The sequence below is a fragment of the Trachemys scripta genome, chromosome 10 (genome assembly GCF_013100865.1).
Source record: "Trachemys scripta elegans isolate TJP31775 chromosome 10, CAS_Tse_1.0, whole genome shotgun sequence".
NCBI lineage: Eukaryota > Metazoa > Chordata > Testudines > Emydidae > Trachemys > Trachemys scripta.
In genome coordinates, this window is record NC_048307.1 from 19,579,278 (window position 1) to 19,601,072 (window position 21,795).

General features: G+C 41.9%; 1 protein-coding gene across 1 annotated transcript in view; it reads right to left on the bottom strand.

Annotated features, from left to right (window-relative positions):
• Positions 1-14,268: 14,268 nt before the first annotated feature.
• The window catches only part of BMERB1 (bMERB domain containing 1), a 92,294-nt gene continuing 84,767 nt past the window's right edge, over positions 14,269-21,795 (bottom strand). The window contains exons 4-6 of the mRNA XM_034784559.1: positions 20,914-21,028; positions 17,386-17,468; positions 14,269-14,783 (exon numbers count right to left, since the gene is read on the bottom strand). Of these exons, the coding sequence (XP_034640450.1) occupies positions 14,671-14,783; positions 17,386-17,468; positions 20,914-21,028 (311 nt within the window). The 3' untranslated portion in view covers positions 14,269-14,670. The remainder of the gene's footprint in view (positions 14,784-17,385; positions 17,469-20,913; positions 21,029-21,795) is intronic.

The following is a 21,795-nucleotide window of genomic DNA, read 5'->3' on the forward strand; positions in this document are numbered from 1 at the left end:
CCCCACCCCCTCCTGCACCCCACCCCCAGCCCTGAGCCCCCTCCAGCACCCAAACTCTTAGTTTGCACCCCTTTCTCTGCCCCACCCCCCTGCCCCAGGCTCAGCCCGGAGCCCCCTCCCACACTCTGAACTCCTCTGCCCCAGCCCAGAGCCTGCACCCCCTCTTGCACTCCTGCCCCAGCCTGGTGAAAGGGACAGACCAATAGTCCATCTAGCCTAGTATCCTGTCTTCCAACAGTGGCCAGTGCCAGGTGTGTCAGAGGGAATGAACAGAACAGGCAATCATCAAGTGATCCATTCCTTGTCATCCACTCCCAGCTTCTGGCGAATAGAAGGTAGGAACACTCAAAGCATTGTATAGCATCCCTGCCCATCCTGGCTAATAGCCATTGATGGACCTAGCCTCCTTGAATTTATCTAGTTCTTTTTTGAACCCTGTTATGGTTTTGGCCTTCACAACATCCCCTGGCAAAGAGTTCTACAGGTTGACTGTGCGTTGTGTGAAGAAGTACTTCCTTTTGTTTGTTTTAAACCTGCTGCCTATTAATTTCATTGGGTGATCTCTAGTTTTTGTGTTATGTGAAGGAGTAAATAACATTTTCTTATTACTTTCTCCACACTAGTCAAGATTTTATAGACCTCTATCAAATCCCCGCAGTCTTTTTAATCTCTCCTCAGAGATAAATTGTTCTGTGCCCTTAATCATTTTAGTTGCCCTTCTCTGTACCGTTTCCAATTCCAAATATGATATGGGGCTTCCAGATCTGCACACAGTATTCTTGTGGCTGTTCGGTGCATGTGTCATCTGTTTTGATGATGCCACGTTGAACGAGTCCCTTGTTCAGTATCACAGGGGTTAGAACAATACAAAGTCAGAGGCATTTCAGACTGTTTACACAGCTCTCAGAGTACTAGCATATGCTATGCTCAGGGGCAACTCGATGTATTTTGCCGCCCCAAGCATGGCAGTCAGGCGGCTTTCGGCGACACGCCTGCAGGAGGGCCGCTGGTAACGCGCATTCGACGGCATGCCTGCGGGAGGTCCGCCACTCCCACAGCTTTGGCATACCTGCCACCGAATTGCCGCTGAAGCTGCGGGACCGGCGGACCTCCCGCAGGCATGCCGCAGAAGGCTCCCTGACTGCCGCCCCCACAGCGAATGGCAGGCCGCCCACCGCGGCTTGCCGCCCCAGGCACACGCTTGGTGCGCTGGGTGCCGGGAGCCACCCCTGGCTGTGCTGTAGACATAGAAATTTCAAATCAGCCTTTTTGAACTAAAATGGCATACAAAAAAGGAATCCAGCCAGGAGATCTGTTTTGTGCAAAAAGCGATAAAAGAATACATAATGTTTTGTCACCAATGTAGGTGGAACGAGGTTTTTAACTCACAATGAATTTGGAATTAGCTACAATCATCTCTCTGCTGGCTTGAGGTTTCATGAGCTGCTCTGCAATTAGCTAAAGCAGCAATCACCTAGGAAGCCAAAACCCTAAAATGAAGCCCTCCACAAGACAGCAATTATTTAATTAGGTTTTGCCGCACATCTCACAGATTCAGATAGTGCAGACTTTCTCACATTCCCTCCCATTGGGCATTATGTGACTAAGCACAGAAACGCTTCAGCACAAAATTGTTTGCAGACTGAGATGACTGCAAAAGAGAACTGATGGGGCTAGTATACAAAGTTTACAGCTCCATGTGTAAAGTGCTTCATGCAGATGGCAACTGATTCATCAGTTTCCCTGTGCATTGTGTGTGTTTTCTGGTAGGTAGCAAAAGAAACTAGGATCTAGAACTCCTGGGTTCTGGTCCCATCTTTGTCAGTTACTTTGTGTGTGACCTTAGACAAGCCACTTAACCTCTGTGCCTCAGTTTATCTATCTGCAAAATAGGAATAACAGCTTACCTGTAATGCAAAGCTTACACCAGTATCCCTTAGCTACACAAATATATTTCTTTCTCCTCACTTAACTTTGTAGTTATGTTCCTGAAAAATGCAACTTTAAGTGAAACGATGTTAAGCAAATCCATTTTCCCCATACGAATGAATGTAAATGGGGGGTTAGGTTCCAGGGAAATTTTGTTTTGCCATACAGTACAGTACAGTACTATAGTTGGGAGGTGTCCACACCTTACCCCACACAGGCACTGCCCACTGGCACTGGAGACAATGAGGCAGGCAAGGAGGCTGAAGGTGCTGTAGGCTAGGAGAAGCACATTGCGCAGCAGCAGCTTCCCCTACTCTGCAAGCACCAGGGGCCGGGGGGCTCAACCCTCGGCCTGCCCACGCCACCCCTTCCCCCAAGCCTCCACCTTTAACCCGCCTCTTCTTCCCCCTCCCCTTTACTCCGCACGCCGCATCCACGCTCCTCCCCCCTCCCTCCCCTGCCTCCTGCCCGCAGCAATCAGCTGGCTTGCAGCATTCAGGAGGGAGGGGGGAGGAGTGAGGTCACGGCGTGCAGGCTCCCCCTCACTCCTCTGTCTCCTGACCGCTGCAAGCCAGCTGATTGCCACGGGCAGGAGGCGGAGAAGGAGGGGGAAGGTGCTGATCTGGGGGTCTGCCGGCAGGCGGGAGGCGCTGTGGGGCAGGGGGGGCATAGGGGAGCTGATGGGGGGCTGCCAGCTGTGGACAAAGCAAGCAGCCAAACAACGTTCTAGCGAAGCATTGCACAACTTTAAATGGAGCATGTTCTGTAATTGAGCAGGGACGTAAGATCAAAACAACGTTAAGCGAGAGGATGTTAAGTGGGGAGTTACTGTACTTCTGACCCTCATCACTGTAGATTGCATATCTCTTGACTTTTGTAGAATCAGGCCTGTAGCTATTTGCAGTCTTTGCATGGAAAATGCTATTAAAGCACAACTAATAATTTATTTATTAACATATTAGGGCTACAGATTGAAATGGATAAAGATTGTGACCAAAAATTGACTTCTGCAACCAACATCATTTTTGTTGACTTGTTAAAATGTGCCCATCACGGTCTTTGTCTGCACATACATACATTAACAATCCAATAAAGGATTAAATCCACACAAAAAACCCCACGTGTATGAAATTGACCTCAAATCTGCCATCATGTTCACAGCCCCTTTAAGTGAGCTCTTTCATTCTGTTAATATGTTGAGATTTAAAATGAGTGTTTGTAAATCACAATAAAACTTGGTCTGCTGTTTCCTCTAAGACAAGCTTTGTCACTTTGGTTGTGCTGATGTAGATCTTGCTGTCTTATGCTTCAGAAGGGATATTCTTTTTTGAAATTCCCGTGGGAGCTGCAATATACTGAACCAACTTGCATCCAATATATAATCTCCCCATGTACCTGTTTTTATTAAATATAAGTAAGTTTATAGTGGACTGTGCACCTTCATCATTTATCTGTGTCATGTGCTATCCATAGGCAATAACATTGTAGCCACAGTCTCTTTTATTTGTTTATATTTGGCAGTATAAGCTCTTCTATTTTCCCCACATGGCCAGAACTCCCCTGTCAAACCACCATGTCTAATTTTGTGGAGCATATTTCTTCTATATTTATAGTATTTTATAAAGGCAGCTTTGTTTACCTGCTGATATTGGACTAGGTTTGGCGTCTTTGTTTCTAGACTCTTAAAGGGATATGAACAAGTAATCTAGGTCCAAATGTATGTGGTGTTAAAGAAATTTAAATAAACCTGATACCATAATTAAGATGAGCAAATTGTCTTTGCCTAATTTAAAGTCACTCACACGCAAGTTGGTTTGAATACTCTACTCGGTAATTATTAGGTTCACTTTCTGTTTAGTAGACTTGTAATTTGGCAAGTGATAGAGAATTGGCTAGAGTACTAACAGGATAGCTTAGGGGCTTTTATAGACTTAAAAAAGGCATATAATGAAGTGGAGAGAAGGATGCTTGTATCAGTGCTGAGGAAATATGGAACGTCTGATTTAATAACTATGGTGAATGCATTATATAGATCACCTACAACAATCACTTGAACATGGTTTTAGAATGAGAAGCACCTTTGAAATGAAGGTTGGACTGCATCTGGGGCCAGCCCTCAGTCCTCTGCTGTTTGTTATATTGATGGACTATGTCAACAGGAAGATCCCAATAGGAAAAGGTGAGAGACTGCCATATGCAGATGACATAGCAATAATGGCTTCCTCAAAAGAAGTCCTAGAGGAAATAGTAAACCAGTGCTATGACCAGCTAAGTAGGCATGGGATGAAATGAGCATGACTAGGACTGAGTGTGTCAGTAGAGGTGCCACAAGGAAATTGGATATATAGAGGTTAATGGAGTACAGCTAAACCAGGCTGACCAGTTTAAGTACCTTGGTGGCTGGGTTACAGAAGATGGCAAGCTTGAATGTGAGATATAGTCCAGACTGGGGAGTGCTGGAAGAGTGTGGAATAACATCTCAAGTGTTGTCTGACAAGTATATGCCACTGAGATAGAAAGCCCAACTGTGTAGAACAATGGTGCAAAAGCATTGGTGGTAAAGAGATAGCAGGTTCAATACCAGCAGGTGTTTGAGATGAGATGTCTTTGCTCTATAAAAGGAGTTACACAAAGAGACAGATTTCTAAATTGAAGTATTAGGATGGAAGTCAAAGTTCATGTGGCTGATAAAATCCAGGAAGCATGACTTCACTGGTTTGGACACATACAGAGAATGAATGAAGAGATCCTGGTGAAAATAATGTGACAGCAGAGGGTGGTAGGAAAGAAACCCTGAGGAAGCAATGGAAGCAGGTGGACCTTGGACAGATGAAGACGGCAGATGCTTATACAATGACCCAGCCTCAGATAATGAGATAAGGGGAAGAAGTGAACAGAGAAGGAAAGAGGCAGAAGTAAATAAATCAGAAAAACTAAGTGGTAAAGGGAGGGGGATAGAAATGACAGCAGGAAAGATGCAAGGAGAGTATGCATGTGCATTATGTAGGCCACCCTCTTTTGCCATCTACTTCAGGTGTCTGGGATCGTCTATCTATAATACATAACATATGTTTCCTTTTTAACTAGAAAAACATTTCTTGTTTTCTTTTTTAAGTGAATCACCCTCTGAAGGAAATGAGTTAAAATTATGCAGAAATAAGGTTCACAGACTCAACTAGTGTGCAACCTCCAATTCCATATTTCTTCCTTTCTACTGATAGTAAACTATATAGGCATCTAGCATCAAAGGCATTTCTGTGGCTTAAGTTGGCTAGCTAAACCAAAGTATAGCAAACCAATGCATTGTACCTGTAGAAAACTCCCACTAGCAAGGAAACTCAAACACAAATAGTAAAGCTGAAAAGGAAATAATCCTGAAAGTCATAGAAATGACCGTACCAAGTCTCCTTGGAGTTGTCTTCAAGGATACATATAAGCACTTCGTGCTCAATTCTCCCCTCACACCAGTTTTACAGGGTGAATTCCATTGACTTCAATGGGTTCACTCCAGTCTTACACTCCTGAGAGCAGAATTTGGGTCTTTCTGTTTGGATCAGAGCCTTGTGCAGGGGAGTTCCTTGAGGGCTGACAACATTCTTTTCCCAGAGGCGGCAGAGCAGTAGTCTCCACATCAGGAAGGTGTTGGCATATGCATCCACATAGTTACGGATTAATTAGCCATGTGCCCATTTAAAAAACAAACACACACCAAACCTTCAGAGTAGGGTGGATGAAGCTCCTGCTGAGTGAGCACAGCTCCATAGCACACATGGATATGGGACCCTATTGTCCAGGTTCCCTCCATCCTGGCCCTCATGCAGAGGAGTTGTACTACTTTTGCTGGCCACTAGGCAGCCTGGGAGGTGAGGCCAGGATTTGCCCAATGGTGGAAAACTGTTGGGATTATGTGGTTCTGTACTGGTAATGAACACAACAGTCATTAATAATGGCACAAAGCAATTCAAGGCACTCACACGATCTACTTTAGTGGCAAGATTACATTAATGAAACTGATCTTAAACATGGTTTTAAACTCTCCCCCCAGGATAATCAGTTTTAAGTATGATTTGCCTGATCATTGGAGGGGAAATGCTTTAGACTGGCAGAAGCATGTTGCTTTACCATTTTCTAAAAACTATGCCTGGCTAGGCAACAGTTACAAAACTACCGCTGCCAACACACTGTTAGTGCTGTCCTCATTGTAGACAGGCCTTTAAAGAGAAGATGTAATACAAAGTGAAAACAACCAGCAAACTGGTTAGATTACAGATTAAGTGCTCTTTAATAGTCAATTTGGTGATCAGATAATTCACCATGAAAGTGCCCCTTGAGGCCACTTATTATGAACTGTGATATGCAGATATCCGTTAAAACTTGCTCACTGTACTAGTGGGATTTTGTGTCTCACCAATTTCAGTCCTAATCTAGCCAATGTGTGTGTGTTTCTTTGAGGCTTTCCAGGGTGATCAGAGTACTTTTGGGGCTTCTGGTAAGGATCCCTGTTTCATGATCCCATGAGCCTATCTGACTGATGTATGTTGGCCTTTAGTGGTACCTGTACATGTCACAGCAAAGTTAGAGAAAGGCACTAGAAAGTTTGCTCCAGAACAGGTAGCTGCTGTGTAGGTGTCCCCAAATGCCTCTATCATTACCTTGCAGTTCTGAGCCACACTTGAACAATAACTGGTGGACATGACAACCTTGTTGATACATCTGTGTCAGCAATGTCTGTTTCAGACTGTTAAAGCATGTGTCTCAGACCAAATGTACTTTGAACTTAGTTTCTGAGAAGACACCCAACTAACACCCTCCTCATTGTCCTCTTCACAGTAAAATATTTTAAATTGTCGGGGGGGAGGGGGGGGAAGAGAGCTCAGTGGTTTGCACATTGGCCTCCTAAACCCAGGGTTGTGAGTTCAATCCTTGAGGGGGCCACTTAGGGATCTGGGGCAAAAATCAGTACTTGGTCCTGCTAGGGAAGGCAGGGAGCTGGACTCAGTGACTTGTCAGGGTCCCTTTCAGTTCTATGAGATAGGTATATCTCCACCTATTATATTATATTAATTATATTTAATTGGGGCAGTGCTCTATGATAATAAAAGGAGGGCTGGTATGTTTAGTCCCTGTCCGAGAGGCTGGAGCTCTGATTACTGGGAAAGCTCAGCAACTTCACTGCTGTGGCAGATCTAGGTTAATCTAGAGCTGGGTGAATGCTGCTAAAAAGGATATTCTGGGACTGCTTATTTGGATTTTTTAATTAATCCATTTTGTATTCATGCCCCTTTGCCTTCACTTTCCATGAATATTCTAGCAAACAGGCAGGAAACTTCATGGAAATAGCAAATATTAAGTGAGCAGTAAGTCATTATTGCACTATATTTATGGAGAGCATAGTTTTAATTTGTAATCATGAACATTAATTCATACTGCAAACCTAATTCTCGTTCAATCAGGGAAGAGAAACATACTATAAGATCTTGTATGTCTAATAAAAACAATGTGATTCTCTGAGGTGAGGTACTATGGTACAGTGGATAGAGCAGTATACCAGGAGGCAGGAGATCTGGGTTCTATTTCTGCCATTGAGCCTGGGCAAGTCACTTCCCTTCTCTGTGCTTCTGTTTCACCTCCCATGCTTTGTCTGTCTTCTCTATTTAGATTGTAAGCACTTTGGGGCGGGGACTCTTTCTCTCTGTTTGTACAGCGTCCAGAGCAGTGGGGCTATGGTCTTGGTGCAACTGTAAAACAAACGCATAATATTCTCACCACAAACTCATGAACAATCTGCAGATCAGGAATTATTTGGCCATAATGAATACATTTGAGAAAGCAGCAATCTGTTTGCGGGTAATTTTCAAAGAGAAGAGGAGGCAAAGTTAATCAAATCATTCATTATAATTTTTTTGCCCAGATCGCTCTCTTTCCCAAAATAGCCCATGTCCCAGCAGCCTTCCTCATTGCTGGGGTCCAACCTGACAAAAGCACCCCTATTTATTTCCTGATTCTGCATGATTCACAAGGAAAACATGGGCTAGATCTCAGGTGTTATAAATTGGCATAGGTCCATTAAAGTCCAACTGCCTCCTTTTAAAAACATAGAACCAGATCTTCAGGTCCTGTTAAACTGGTGTAAGTTCTTTAAAGTCAATGGAACTCAGCCAGTTTACAACAGCTGAGAATCTGGCCCCATGGTTTTAAGAATCAGGTGTATATTCAGCTCTTGGATGGCTTGATTGACACAGTGTGCCTTGCTAGCCACCATAGTGCTCTGTCCGACTCAATAAAGCATACTTTCTGGTTTAAATACTGGTTTCATGTAGTGATCAATCTCCCTTCAGTTAAAGGCTCCTGAATCAGGATTTGATTTTGTGGGAGCAGAATTCCTTAAATCCACAAAATTGCTTGTGTGCAAATGCTGGTTAGAGCTGGGATTTCTGATGAAAGCAGTAAGCTACAAGACAGCTTGTGCACAATGTACAGATAGAAAATGATCACCGATCACCCTGAGTCATGTGCTGGTTGTTGGTAATGATGAGGAACTGTTCACAGATGACTTAGAGCTTGTTGTGTTCATAATTGTTTTTACAGCAACATTCTTGTTATCATATAAACGTTAGAGCTGACTTGCAAGCACAAACAAATATTTATTTCATAGGCAGGAGCACCAAGAAAAAATTCAGCTGTAATGTAGATATAGAGAGAGACAAACATTACAGTAGGTGGACAACATTACATAGAACAATTGGTTTGTTCACACTTCTCTGAATATTCCTAACTGATAACTATAGATTGTCCAGTTTGTTCATTTTTGTTACTTAATAAATAGCAGTAATGTGGATTCATGTTTTGATGCAAGACTCAGTAGAGTCTTGCTTAGAAGTACACATTAATTGGATATCAAAACACCCCAACACTTACACACTCAACCCCATATTTCCCTTAAACAAAGTCTGTGACATTTTTAGAAGCTACACATTCGCTACCTGAGAAATAATCATTCTCTGGTTAGCCTAATTTTTGGGTTGAGTCTAAACCACAAAGTTGGAATGCAGATCTAAATTTCCCTGATATGTGGGTGTGTTCAGATCCAGAGATTTGATTCAGCCCTGTGTGTTGTAAAGAAAAGGCCCAGAAGTGAATTCTGGATATGAAGCTAACTTCTTCAAATTTCAGGAGCTGTTGATTCAGGATTTTGGTTTGGCCAACTATACAGGAAAGAGCCATCTGTGAATTTCAGAGGTAGATCTAAATTCCACTAGATCTCAAGGTGTTTGGATTTAGAGTTATGATTCCACATTACTCATTACAGAGTAAAGGATGAATAGCTAAAAAAACAGCCCTTCCCTATGGGACCTCACTTCCCATAAGCCTAATTCTGTAGCTGCTCTATACATGAAACTCCCACTGAAGATCACGCACAAGTCAGTTATAGAGTCAGGACACAAAGTTGCAATTAATACAAAACAAACATATGTGTTCGTAGGATGCAAAAAACACCTTTCCGTTCAAAATTCAACCTATCAAGTAACCCAGTCATTCTACACTTTATTAGTTCAAAACAATGTTAATTATTTTTTTTTTACTAAACAACATGTGGCAAGGTCGAACCTGATAACATATTGGGAAAATAGGAAAGAAACATCTCACTGACTGTGTCCATTTAGCTGATTGCAGAAAGGCTTTTAAGCCCATTTGGGAAAATATGAAGTGTGAACAAAGCTTGACAATCGTATATAAACTTTTGAGCACCAACCAAATAAAACACATAGAGCTCCATTTACCACAAAAAGATACAGCTATTCCATAACTTTCCTCTTTTGCATACACTGCTGTTCAGGATGTAATTGTGTGGGTTTGGATGATGGCCTAAAAGTATTCATGTGTAAAAAAAAAAAAAAAAAAAATACCCTTCTGTTAAGGGTGACACCTATGAAAGGGTTAACTGTGTCAGTTACCAGTAGCTACTAGTTAACAATGTCTTGTTCTCCTAGTAGGATTAGCCAAGGCAAGTGTTTGATGGTGTAATCTATTTAATATGTATCATACATATCCAATATATATTGGTTTAGTATATTATTGTCACTTCCAGCCTACAAGGAGAGTTGTGTAGGAGAAGTTTCTCTAGAGTTGGATTGAATTGGTTCATTGTAATTTGGGAAAAAATGTCTCTCTCTTTATCTTTGCATCTTTCTGATCTCCTGTTCCTATATATTCAGTTAAAATGAGTTGAATTAATCTGATAATAAAATCAGTTTATTGTTAGATATTTCTTACAAATTCTGGAACACTATTACTCCAAACATGGGAGTAAAATAAACTAAACACTTAATTCATTAGCACATACCATTTTGCTGTGATTCCTTCAGCTGGAAAAACAATGGTGGTAATAATATAGAAAAAGCAGCAGGATCCTCTAACAATACCCCTTGACCTCATCATCATTCCTCCTTTCCCACGTGTTATCTGCGGTCCACCATGGTATGTCGTTTTAGGACCACTATATAGCTGGATCTTGAGAACACACAGCAATGGACTGCAGGTAGAACTGGTAATGTAATTCCCTAGTGAAAACACCAGTCAGTGTAGACTGTTGCAGCCTCTGATGGACTTTACCCCTTCCCCTGGCTGCTGTTAAACCATCTCTCTGATTCAGGAAGAGCCAGTGATTTGCTGTTGGGCCAATGTCATATACTATATAAAAAATAAATCTTGGCATGGTACCGCTGGACACTGAGGGCTTTACTGCCCTTGTCCCCTTCTTCACCTCACCTTGCAAATGACTGAGGTTGAACACAGGGCTGGGAATTGTGTTGGTTTCTGCATCTTTCTGGGACATGGCAAATTATACTTCTGCAGTGCTAGTTGAGGGGAAAAGTCATGGAAGTGGCTCCTTTTTACTGATTTCTATGGAGTCTAATCTGTGGGAGATTGTGCATTTTTTCATTGGAATAGAGCCCTTCAGATTTCTTTCACAAACTATATGAAGTTATAAAATTATTCTTTTTTTGCACAAAGCTAACCTAACTTTTCTGGAAGGAGATTGTGCACAAGACATGTACATCCTACTCTAGTTCACAACCACTCATTGCTCTTGGTAGCTTGAAGAAAAATAACAAATGTTTTAGATAACACTACATCTTAGTTTATTTGGAAACACATTTATCTCTACTTTGCTGTAGAGTTTCATCATTTTCAGTGGGGTTTTTGGACTGCAAAATCCTTCACAAAATGTAACCTAGTGTAGCTGTAGGGAGCAATTGTCCCTGGACAGATATACTTGATGTTTTAACATGTCTTTTCTCTCTTGAACTTCTATGATTTTCCAATGCGTTGGTATTTAACTTGATTCAAATGGTGATAAATGGCCACAGTTTTCAGAAGTGACTAATGATTTTGGGTGCCCAACTTGACACACCTTAAGCAACATGATTTTCAGAAATTACCAACCAACCAGGCTCTGTTAAATGTCTCAAGTTGGGGCCCCCCAAAACTGAGGCATCTAAAATCATTAATTGCTTTTGAAAATTTCAGCTAAGTATCTTTTAAAAAGCTGTAGTCATGGAAGGAAGTATGTTTCCAAGATATTGTGCGATGGGTTTTAGCCACATGACTCTTACTAACTTTGAGGAGCTAAATGGCTATGAACCCTCACTTGAAATTTACACTGTATGAGTCCAGTTTTCAAAGAAAATGGGTGGTATTTGCACAAGCATCCAAGCCTAAATCTGCTTGGATTGGAGTCCAAAGGTGAAATCTCCACTGACTTCAGAGGGAGTAGAGTTAAGCTGTGAAAAATGTGACTATGCACCCTCTAGTAATTCATTGCAAGACTTGTGGCCCTCAGGGTCCTTGATTCTACTTCTAAATGAGCCACTGATTAACACTGGACAAGTCACTCAACTTCTATGCCTTACTCAACCCACGTGATAAAAAAGTAGATAAAACTAAGACTTCACTGATAAATCAGACCTTCCAACTGATCTGATTTGTAAATTCTGAAAATGAAAGGATCACTTTCATTACTGATACTTTAGTTCTGTTCCCTCAAGACACAAATTGCAAATGCCTGATTACAACCATGTTCATAGATGCTTAGCTCTCTTCACTGTGCTTGTTCTTTTTAATTTAATTGTGATAAGGTGTTTTACTGCCACTACTGTGGAGATGTACCCCAATCACGAATGCCCAATCGCACAAAGGTCTGTTTTGGGGCTCTCTTTTAATTGAATTTGCTGTCCAGGCCTACCTCCCATCTGGAAAGTCCTGCTGATTTCTCCCCATCCCTCAAGAGAATCTGACCTTCCTAGATGTGAATCCCCAGCAATCTCTCCTATCTTGACCAAGGACAGTCATCTACTAGAAAGTCTAAATACTCCTACTAACACCCCCCCATCCCGCATCTCCAAGTCATCTCTCTCGTTCTATCAGTTGCAGCCTTGTGATTAGCATATTATTCAGGACACCCAGCTTTCCTGATTCACCAGTATACACAAAGAGGTGTATGAAATAGCTGATTCCTCTCTCAGACCTTAAATTTGACACTTCTTGAGCAAGTCCCACTCCTAACATTACTTACCTTCTTCCTCACCCCTGTTAATAATATATATAATATACTATAACCATCCAATATTTCTCTTAAGACACTGCGCATGATAGAGAATGAGGGACTGGTCCAAAGCAATGAGAAGGTATCAGAAACTTCAGGGGGGTTATTTGATTGTCCACAGTCTGACTGGTTTTTTTTCATGTGCATTTTCCTTAAAGTTTATTCAGATTATAAACAATTCTCTGCTTTGATGCACATTTTGTACTGACCCTGCAACCAACCTGACTCAAATCTGGATACACCAAATTCTGACAGCTCCAGAGGTGAATTTGAAGGTATATGTCAGCACACATGCACATCCATATAGTATTTTGATTAAAATATTTAAAGTGCTGCTGGTGTCTCGAGGAAAACTTTAATATTTTTTCCTCCCTTATTTCTGATCCCTAAGGTACATTTTGAAGTAACATATGTTCTTTGTTTCTTAGGCCTGCTCCTCTTTAGTCTTCTTGTAGTATGGTTCTTGAAAAGAGTCTGTGACAGTGAAACAGGTTTGTTTGGAGATGTAAATGCTACATATTGGACCAATACAGCTCAGGCAGTTTGGTTTTTATACTATTTTGAATGTTTACATCTCTGAATCTGAACTAGACACTGCTTCAGCTCTTTCAGAAATGTTTAACATCTACCTTTAATTACGTAACTCACTGATATTTTGATTGGCTTCCCCTGCTGTAACTATTACTTCTTGTGGGTTTATATGTAATGTTTTGCTTATCCAGTATTAAGAAACGATTGTTCAGCTTGAAAAACCTTTTTCTTTTAGGAACATTCCATTATCTTTTTTAAACCCCAATGTTTTCACATCAGAACATCTTCATTTAACTACTTACACCCATCACAACATACACCTATAATATGGTATACTAGTCACACAGATGCACCATCTTACTGACAGCTAGTAAAGGGACAACTATATTTTACACGTGTTCATCTGCATACCAATAGAAATGTGAAACATCAATGTATCAGACCTAATTGTTTTTCCCTTAGTTTTGAAACCACTGTTTTATGTATTGCTATCTTTTTAGTACCCAAAACTTCACCTTTTATGTTTATTATTTTTAATCTTGAAGACAGAATTTGGGGATGTATTGTCTTTTTATAATACTTGGCAGCTAATGTTTCTCATGGCCGTTAAGAATCTGATTAATAGCCCTTTTCAGCACCCTGCTTCATAAGTTAAATGATCCTGCTGCTGTCATGTTTTTCTCCCCTTGTGGATAGCAACCTATTGAGCTTGTGATACATAATCTCATAGTGCATTTAGTTGTGGTTTTAATAGTTGGCTGCACTCTCAGTATTATTGCATCTCTGCAAGGCGGAGGGCTTGCAAGCAAATAAACGATGCAGTGTTTGAATTTACACCAAAAACTATAGCTGTGCCTGCTAAGAATTTAGCAGAAACCAATTTCCAAATGGACAGGTAATCTCCATTTGAATTGGGTTGTTTAAAAGCCACATAGGACATTTGACCACAGGGTCACTGAAATGCCATAATAAAATACAAGCCAATGAGCAGGATCTTTGTTGTTCTTATCTGTTCCCTGTGAAGAACTGGAAATGAAACTACACAGCAAAGTAATCAAATGTTGTACTAGTTCAATAAATATTTTGTATGCAACACCAGTTGTACTAAATTTGCTTCATCTATTGGTTGCACTATATTCAGTATCGCTACCCTAAGGTTTCATTCTGAAAAATAGCCAAGACAGGACATTTTTATATTCAGACCTTGGCATGTGTTTGAATGAAATTTGCCAAGGGAAAAAAGGTGTATAACAAATCCTACAAAGTGCTGAATTTTTAAAACCGCTATTTTAAACATTATTTGGTAAAATATACACTTTTCTAATTCACTTTTGCCACAGAGTTGTATTTGTCTTTTCAGCTATTTTTACCTATCTGTTCTGGTCATTGGACAGCTGCTATATATATATTCCTTTATTTTAAGCATGCGCATTGAGTGATCCATGCAACAGTGAAGGATTCACCATTGGTACATTCAGTACATTACTGTAATGTTTACAGTATTTCTTGATTCAAATATCAGGATGCTTTAAAATCCTTTCACCCTACTGTTTTATCCAATGAAAACATTTGAAAAAAAGACAGAATTGGTAGAGAGACTGGAGCTACATGATGTTGCATTGCGTGGCCCCACAACAATCTTTAATAATAGCTATTCCTGCTTTGGCGACGGTGGGCTTGCTTGGAGGAGGTTCTGCCTTCTTTTCTGCTGGGGTACCTGTGACATTCAGAACAGGACACCATTAAAATCTAGAGTTAGACCAAACTATTTCCTTCTGCTTTCATCACACTGTATCCTGCAGTATCACACAGGCCTACCTTCTAGACCGAGTTTATTTTACATTCTTTGAACAATGTTCTTAGTGATGTTGAAAGATACCAGCCTATGTGATGACTGATCCCACCAAAGGAACAGAAGGCTTGCCCACTCAGGTGAGAGAGGGGATGCAGAATCCAGACATCAAACTGAAAATGGGGGATTTAGGTGTAAATCATATGGTTAAAATGAGTGAACAAGAAAGGAGAAACCAAGTAGGGAACCCCAGACAACACCCACTGCTCTGAGAAGGAGTCCAAGGAATCAGTGGATACTATCTGGCAGCCCTGGAAACTGAAGTGTTCTGTTACAGTAGGGTAATGAGTGGGTACTTCAGTCTCCAGGGCTGCCAGATAGTATCCACTGATTCCTTGGACTCCTTCTCAGATTTCTACTTTCCTCAATGGCTCTACTTTGTAAGATTCCAGGGTGCCATATATCAGATGCTCACAATAGCTTGCTTGTCAGCCTGGATTGTTCTCTGCTGAATAAAAATGTTGCTGGCACTGACATTGGTCAATGTTATCCTCAATATCTCCCAATGTGTATAATAAGCCAGGATGCTGAAAAGGGATAAATCTTTGGGCTAGTGGGAGTGTCTGTGGATTTGGAATGTTCATATACAGCTGTCATAAACATACAGCTACGGGTAGCATAAAACCCCTCCTTTACCTGTAAAGGGTAAAGAAGCTCAAATAACCTGGTTGGCACCTGACCAAAAGGGGAGAAGATACTTTCAAATCTGTGGGGGAAGGTTTTTGTTTTGTGCTCTCTTTGTGTGTTCTCTCTGGGACAGCGAGGAACCAGGGCAGGGAAAATGCATCTCCTAAAGCCATACCTGAACTAAGCATCTAAGATTAGAAATTGTAAGTAAGGAAGGAAATACATTAGATTATCTTTTGGTTTAGCTTGTGAATTTCCCTAGGCTAAGAGGGAGCTTTATTCCTGTTTTTTTTTTTGTTTGTTTGTTTTTTTGTTTTTTGTTTTTTGTTTTTTGTTGTTTTTTTTTTGGTAACTTTAAAGTATGCCTAGAGGGGAATCCTCTGTGTTTTGAATCTGATTATCCTGTAAAATTACCTTCCATCCGGATTTTACAGAGGTGCTGCTTTTACTTTTTCTTTATAATAAAGTTCTGCTTTTAAGAACCTCATTGGTTTTTAGTGTCCTAAAAACCCAAAGGGCTGGTCTGTGCTCACCTTGTTTGTTCTCAAGCCTCCCCAGGAAAGGGGGTGAAGAGCTTGGGGGGATAGTTTGGGGAAACAGGAACTCCAAGTGGTCCTTTTCCTAAATCTTTGTCTAACTCACTTGGTGGTGGCAGCGATACCGTTCCAAGAACAAGGAAGAATTTGTGCCTTGGGGAAGTTTTTAACCTAATCTAGTAGAGATGAGATTAGGGGGTCTTTCATGTGGGTCCCCACATCTGTACCTTAGAGTTCTGAGTGGGGAGAGAACCCTGACAACAGCACTTTCCCTTTGTTGGACTCAGGAAGAACATCAGTGGCTGGCACTTGATTGATTGTATTTCCATTGAAACTATGGTACATTTTAAAATAGCCAGACTTCTCAGTAATTAAATGTCTCCTTCATACCTTCCTTATGTGGTTTCAGTAGGTAATGATGTGCCCAACTTATATGGTTTTGTCAGACACTCAGAACCTTCATGCTTTACTCCAGTTCCTCTTTACATACTATTCAATTACATGCACTAGGCTTAGTGTAAAGCCCGGGAAGACTTCTCTGATAGCAGTCCCTTCTTGGGTTGTTACAAAGTCCTGTCTAGAGACCTAGAGCATATTACACCCATATCCCTAATACATATGGTATTGTAGTGTATAAGACTTTCAAGATACCTTCCAACCTGCGTAGTTCCTGTCTTGATAGACAAAAGGGTGGGTCTTTCAATTGTGTTAGCTCATGCAAGCTGGCTTTATCTGACTGAAAAGCCCAGTTAAACATCATTAACATATAGACTAACTGTCACTATCACGTAGGAAGTCATGCTAGCAGTAGTTAAAACTCTAGACTCCTCATAGGCGGAAACGCAGCCCGATAAAATGGTTTCAAGCACATTAATCTGCATTTTAACAGGATTTTTTTAAATCCTGTTAAGCTCAGTTGATTGAACTAACATGATTGAAAAACACATTCTTTTTACTATCAAGAGAGGTGCCACCTAGCACATATGGATTTAATGTTGATAAGAATTGGAAATCCAAGTTCACTAGGTGATTTTCAAAATCTCAGCCGAAATGGCTAGAAACAGAAACTGGCATTTCATGTTTTGGGGGGGAATTTTATATTTTTATATTAGTTCGTTTTGATCTAAGCTGTTTTGGGAAAATTTTCAGAGATACAATTGGGAGCAAAAGCCCACCTCTCATTGACTTTCAGTGGGAGTTGGGTGTCTAGCTGCCCTCTGTGCCTTTGAAAATCTATCCCCTTCCTTGCCAGAGTTTTTCAAAGACTTTTTTCTTTCCCATTTGTTTTTAAATGTTAAACTCACTGGCAGGCGATCGTGTTACTTTGTCTAAGGGTTTTAATTTGATCCGCAGGAATTCAGCCATCTCCTTGTCTTCCTCTTGCTCTCTGTTGGTGCAAAAAGAGAAAGGGGAAAAAAAGTTGTAGAAGAAAAAGCAGCAATTTCTACATAACTAAGAGAAACAGTGCCTTGTGTAAAGGCAAGATCCATAAGAATCTTATTAATAGCAGTAATAGTTCTTGGCTCTTATTTAGCACTTTTCATCTAAAGATCTCAAAGCTCATTAGAAACTTAATGAATTGAGAGAGAAATCCTTGGCCCTATTGAAGTCAGTGGCAAAACTCTCATTGACTTCAGTGGGACTGGGGTTTCATTCTAATGCTCACTGCTTAATCCTGAGAGACAGGCAAATATTAGCCCCACTATGCCCCTCATTCAACAAAGCACTTAAGTAAAGCACATGCTTTGGTGAATCAGGGCCTATACCAGTAGGAAAACCAAGGCACAGAGAAGTTAAATGGCTTGAAAAGGTCACACAGCGAATCAATGTCCAAACTAAAAACCAAACCCAATTGTCTGTAATCCCAATTCCCACCCTTCTAACCCAGGGGAGGGCAAACTACAGCCCGTGGGACGGATCCAGCCCATCAGGGCTTTAAATCCGGCCCACAGGATTGCCGGCCCCATGGCGCAGTGGCGCTAAGGCAGGCTCCCTGCCTGCCCTGGTCCTGCACCACTCCCGGAAGCAGCTGGCACTATGTCCCTGTGGCCCCTGGGGGAGGGGAGGGTAGAGGGATCTGTGGACTGCCCCCGCCTGCAGGTACTACCCCCCGCAGCTCTCATTGGCCGGGAACGGGGAACCGTGGCCAATTGGAGCTTTGGGGGTGGTACCCACAGGTGAGGGCAGCGCGCGGCTGAGCTGCCTACTCCACCCCACCCCCAGGAGCCACTGCCGGACATGCTGGCCACTTCCAGGAGTTGCGCAGGGCCAGGGCAGGCAGGGAGCCTGCCTTAGCCCCCCTGCATGCTGCTGCCATCCTGGAGCCGCTCGAGGTAAGCAGTGCCAGACTGGAGCCCGCACCCTGAATCCCTCCTGCACCCCAGCTCCTACCCTGAGCCCCCTAACTTCCTGCCTTGAGCTCCCTGCTGCACCCCACACCCCTCCTGCACCCCAACCCCCTGCTGAGTCCCCTCCTGCACCCTTTGCCCTGAGCCCCTTCCTGCACTCCGCACTCCCTCCTGCACCCCAACCCCCTGCCCCAGCCCTACATTCATGGCCCTGCATACAATTTACCCACCCAGATGTCTCCCTCCGGCCAAAAAGTTTGCCCACCCCTGTTCTAACCACTAAACTAGGCTCCTTCTAGAAAAAATAGCAAAGGAACATTATGGTGTGTTATAATGCTCTCTATGTTTAAATGCCTGTCTAAGTGAAGATTTTGATTTTATTGTCTCATGCTACGAGAACTCTCACTGAAGTCAACTAGTGTTGTGGTTTTGTGAGGATGGCAGGATCAGGCCTTAAGGAAATTAACATCACTTTGCTAGCCTTTAGCATTCATGGAATTTTCATTATTATTCCATTTTTTCAATATTAAAGTGCATATTGATTAAGAAGTATTTCAGTTTAGTGTAGAAAAATCAGATTTATTAAAGTAAATGTACCAATAAATGTTGCATGTGAGCAATAGAGAGCACTAATGCATTTCCAATTGTATTGAGTGTATTTTCAGTAGTCTAGTAGAATGGCTTTTTTGAGGCCTTTTATATTCTCTGGCTACAGATGATGCTTCATACACAGAACTAAGGGCTTATCTGCACTTGAAATGCTACAGTGGCACAGCTGCAGCTGCACTGCCATTGCGCTTCAGAGAAGACACTATCTAGACTGACAGGAGGGGCTCTCCTGTCGACATCGGTAATCCACCTCCCTGAGAGGTGGTAGCTAGGTTGACAGAAGAATTCTTCTGTCGACTTAGCACTGTCTACACTAGAGGTTGGGTCGGCTTAACTATGTCACTTGGAGGTATGGATTTTTCATACCCTGAGCAACGTAGCTTTTCAGCTTAGACCAGGCCTAGGAGTCAGGGTTCTAGTCTCAGCTCAGCTGCTGATCTCCTGCTTGATTTTGGGCAAATCTTTTCACCTCTCTTTTCCTTCCCACCTTTTGCCTGTCTGAGCTACTTAGACTTTAAGCTCCTTGGGACTCAAACTGTCATTACCATGTTTATAACACCTCAATTTTGGTTGGAGCATCTATGTGTTACAGTAATACAAATAATTAATAATAACATGAGCATTATGACTGTGCAAAGACCAGTTTATACATGTATGAAAATCATTTCTTGTTAGAATTCTCTTTCAAGTTTACTTCCCCTATCTAAGGCCAGGTCTACACTCAAAAGTTAAATCAACCCAGCTACGTCACCCAGGGGCGTGAAAAACCCACACCTCTGAGCGACATAGTTAAGTCAACCTATCCCTCAGTGTAGACAGCGCTAGGTGGATGGAAGAACTCTTCTGCTTCTGCCTCTCAGGAAGGTGAATTAACTACAGTGATGGGAGAACTCCTCCCATCACAGTAGGAAGTGGCTCCACTGAAATGCTACAGTGGCATAGCTACAGCACTGCAGCTGTACTGCTGTAGTGTTTCAAGAATAGACTAGCCCTAAGTCCACGTCTACATTACAGCAGCACAGCTACAGCACTGCAGCTGTGCCACTCCAGCGACATAGTGTAGACATTTTTTACATTGATGGAAAAGGTTTTTCCTTCCACCTCTCTGAGAGCTGGTCTGCACTAGAAAGTTAGCTTGACCAACATCACTTAGGGTGTGAAAAATTCACACTCATGAGATATGTAGTTAAGCTGATCTAAGCCCCAGTATAGGCAGCACTAGGTCAATGAAAGAATTCTTCCATCAACCTAGCTACTGCCTCTCAGAGAAGTGGGTTTACTTCAGTGACAGAAGAACCTCTTCCATCGCTGTAGTAGGTGTGTCTGTTCTACAGAATTACAGTGGTGCAGTTGTAGCACCAGAGCTATGCTGCTGTAGTGTTTCTACTGTGGGAATATAACCTGAGAAGCAGTAGTTAGGGCGACGGAAGAATTCTTCTGCTCACCTACCTGTGTCTACACCAGGAGTTGGGTCAACATAACTGTGGTGTTCAAGGTGCAAACTTTTTCTGAGCTCTGAGCAACATAGCTAGGCCAATCTAATTTTTAGTGTAGACCAGCCTGAGTGGGTCTAGCCCAGCTCTTTTCATAACAGTAAAGGGCTCAGATATTTTCTTGTAATAAATTCAAAGGAACATAAATCCTCTGTAGCCATGAGCAGAAGATTAAGTAAAATTATGGAATAGGGAGAGAAAAAGACATAGTGATTCAGTTTGAATGCATTTCATGTGGTCCCAGAGAGAGGCTTTTAGCCTTATGTAATGTTTGAAGACACCAAAGTCAATAGAAATTTTGTCACTACAATGAGAATAGTATCAGGTACTCTATTCGGCCGGCCAAGTCTCTGAAATAAATTCAGGCACTTTCAATCCTTACCTTAATCTCTCCACCTCTGCATCATCTACAAGAAAATCTCTTTTTTGCACCAGTTTATGGATCTTCTGAATCAATTCGTCCTCTCTTTGTTTCTGCATTTTTGTTTTTTCTTTTTCTGATCAAAAACAGAAAGAATAAGAGAAGGGTTAAGTACTCAGATTTCTAACAACATTTGACCAATGAAAGTCAATGGCCTTTGTCCAGATTTACAGTAGGTGAGAGCAGGGCATGATCCAGGGTGATACTTTTCCAGGCCATAATATTTGAGACATTTTATTATTTGGTAAACATTCTTCCCTGCTTCTCCTGAAACCACAAGGCAACAATCCACTCTTTACAGAAAGGGTCAGGAGTGAATGGATATAGTGAGAAAAGGAAACATTTTTTTCAGTGCAAATATATAAGGTTAATCAGTAAATTGTGTTCTTGTGTTCGTTTGAGATAATTATTGGCAAGTCCTAAAGACCAGCCAGTCCATAAGCCAGGATCTAGAAAGGTGACCCCAAGGCAGGTATATAGGCTCCTGATGAAAGCAAGGCAATGCAGTCCAATGTTGCAACCTTGTTGAGGATGCTCTCTGCTACCTGGTTATTCTGACAGACTGCTTTTGCTCCAGGATGCTCCTGTTTCTGACCTTGGCTTCAGTCTGTGCTTGCTCCTGCTCCTGCTCCAGCACCTGTTCCAGCCACAGCTGGTTGCCCAGCTGTCCTACCACTAGGACACTGGAGTGGGTATCGGGAGATGTGAGTTTGGCAACCAGCACTGCCACTGAGCTGCCATGTGGTGTTGGACAAATCCTTGTTATGACTAGCCAGAAAACAGAAATCTCCAACTGTGAAAATCTTCATGTTTTGAAAAACATGTTTTTCCATTTTTCCCAAA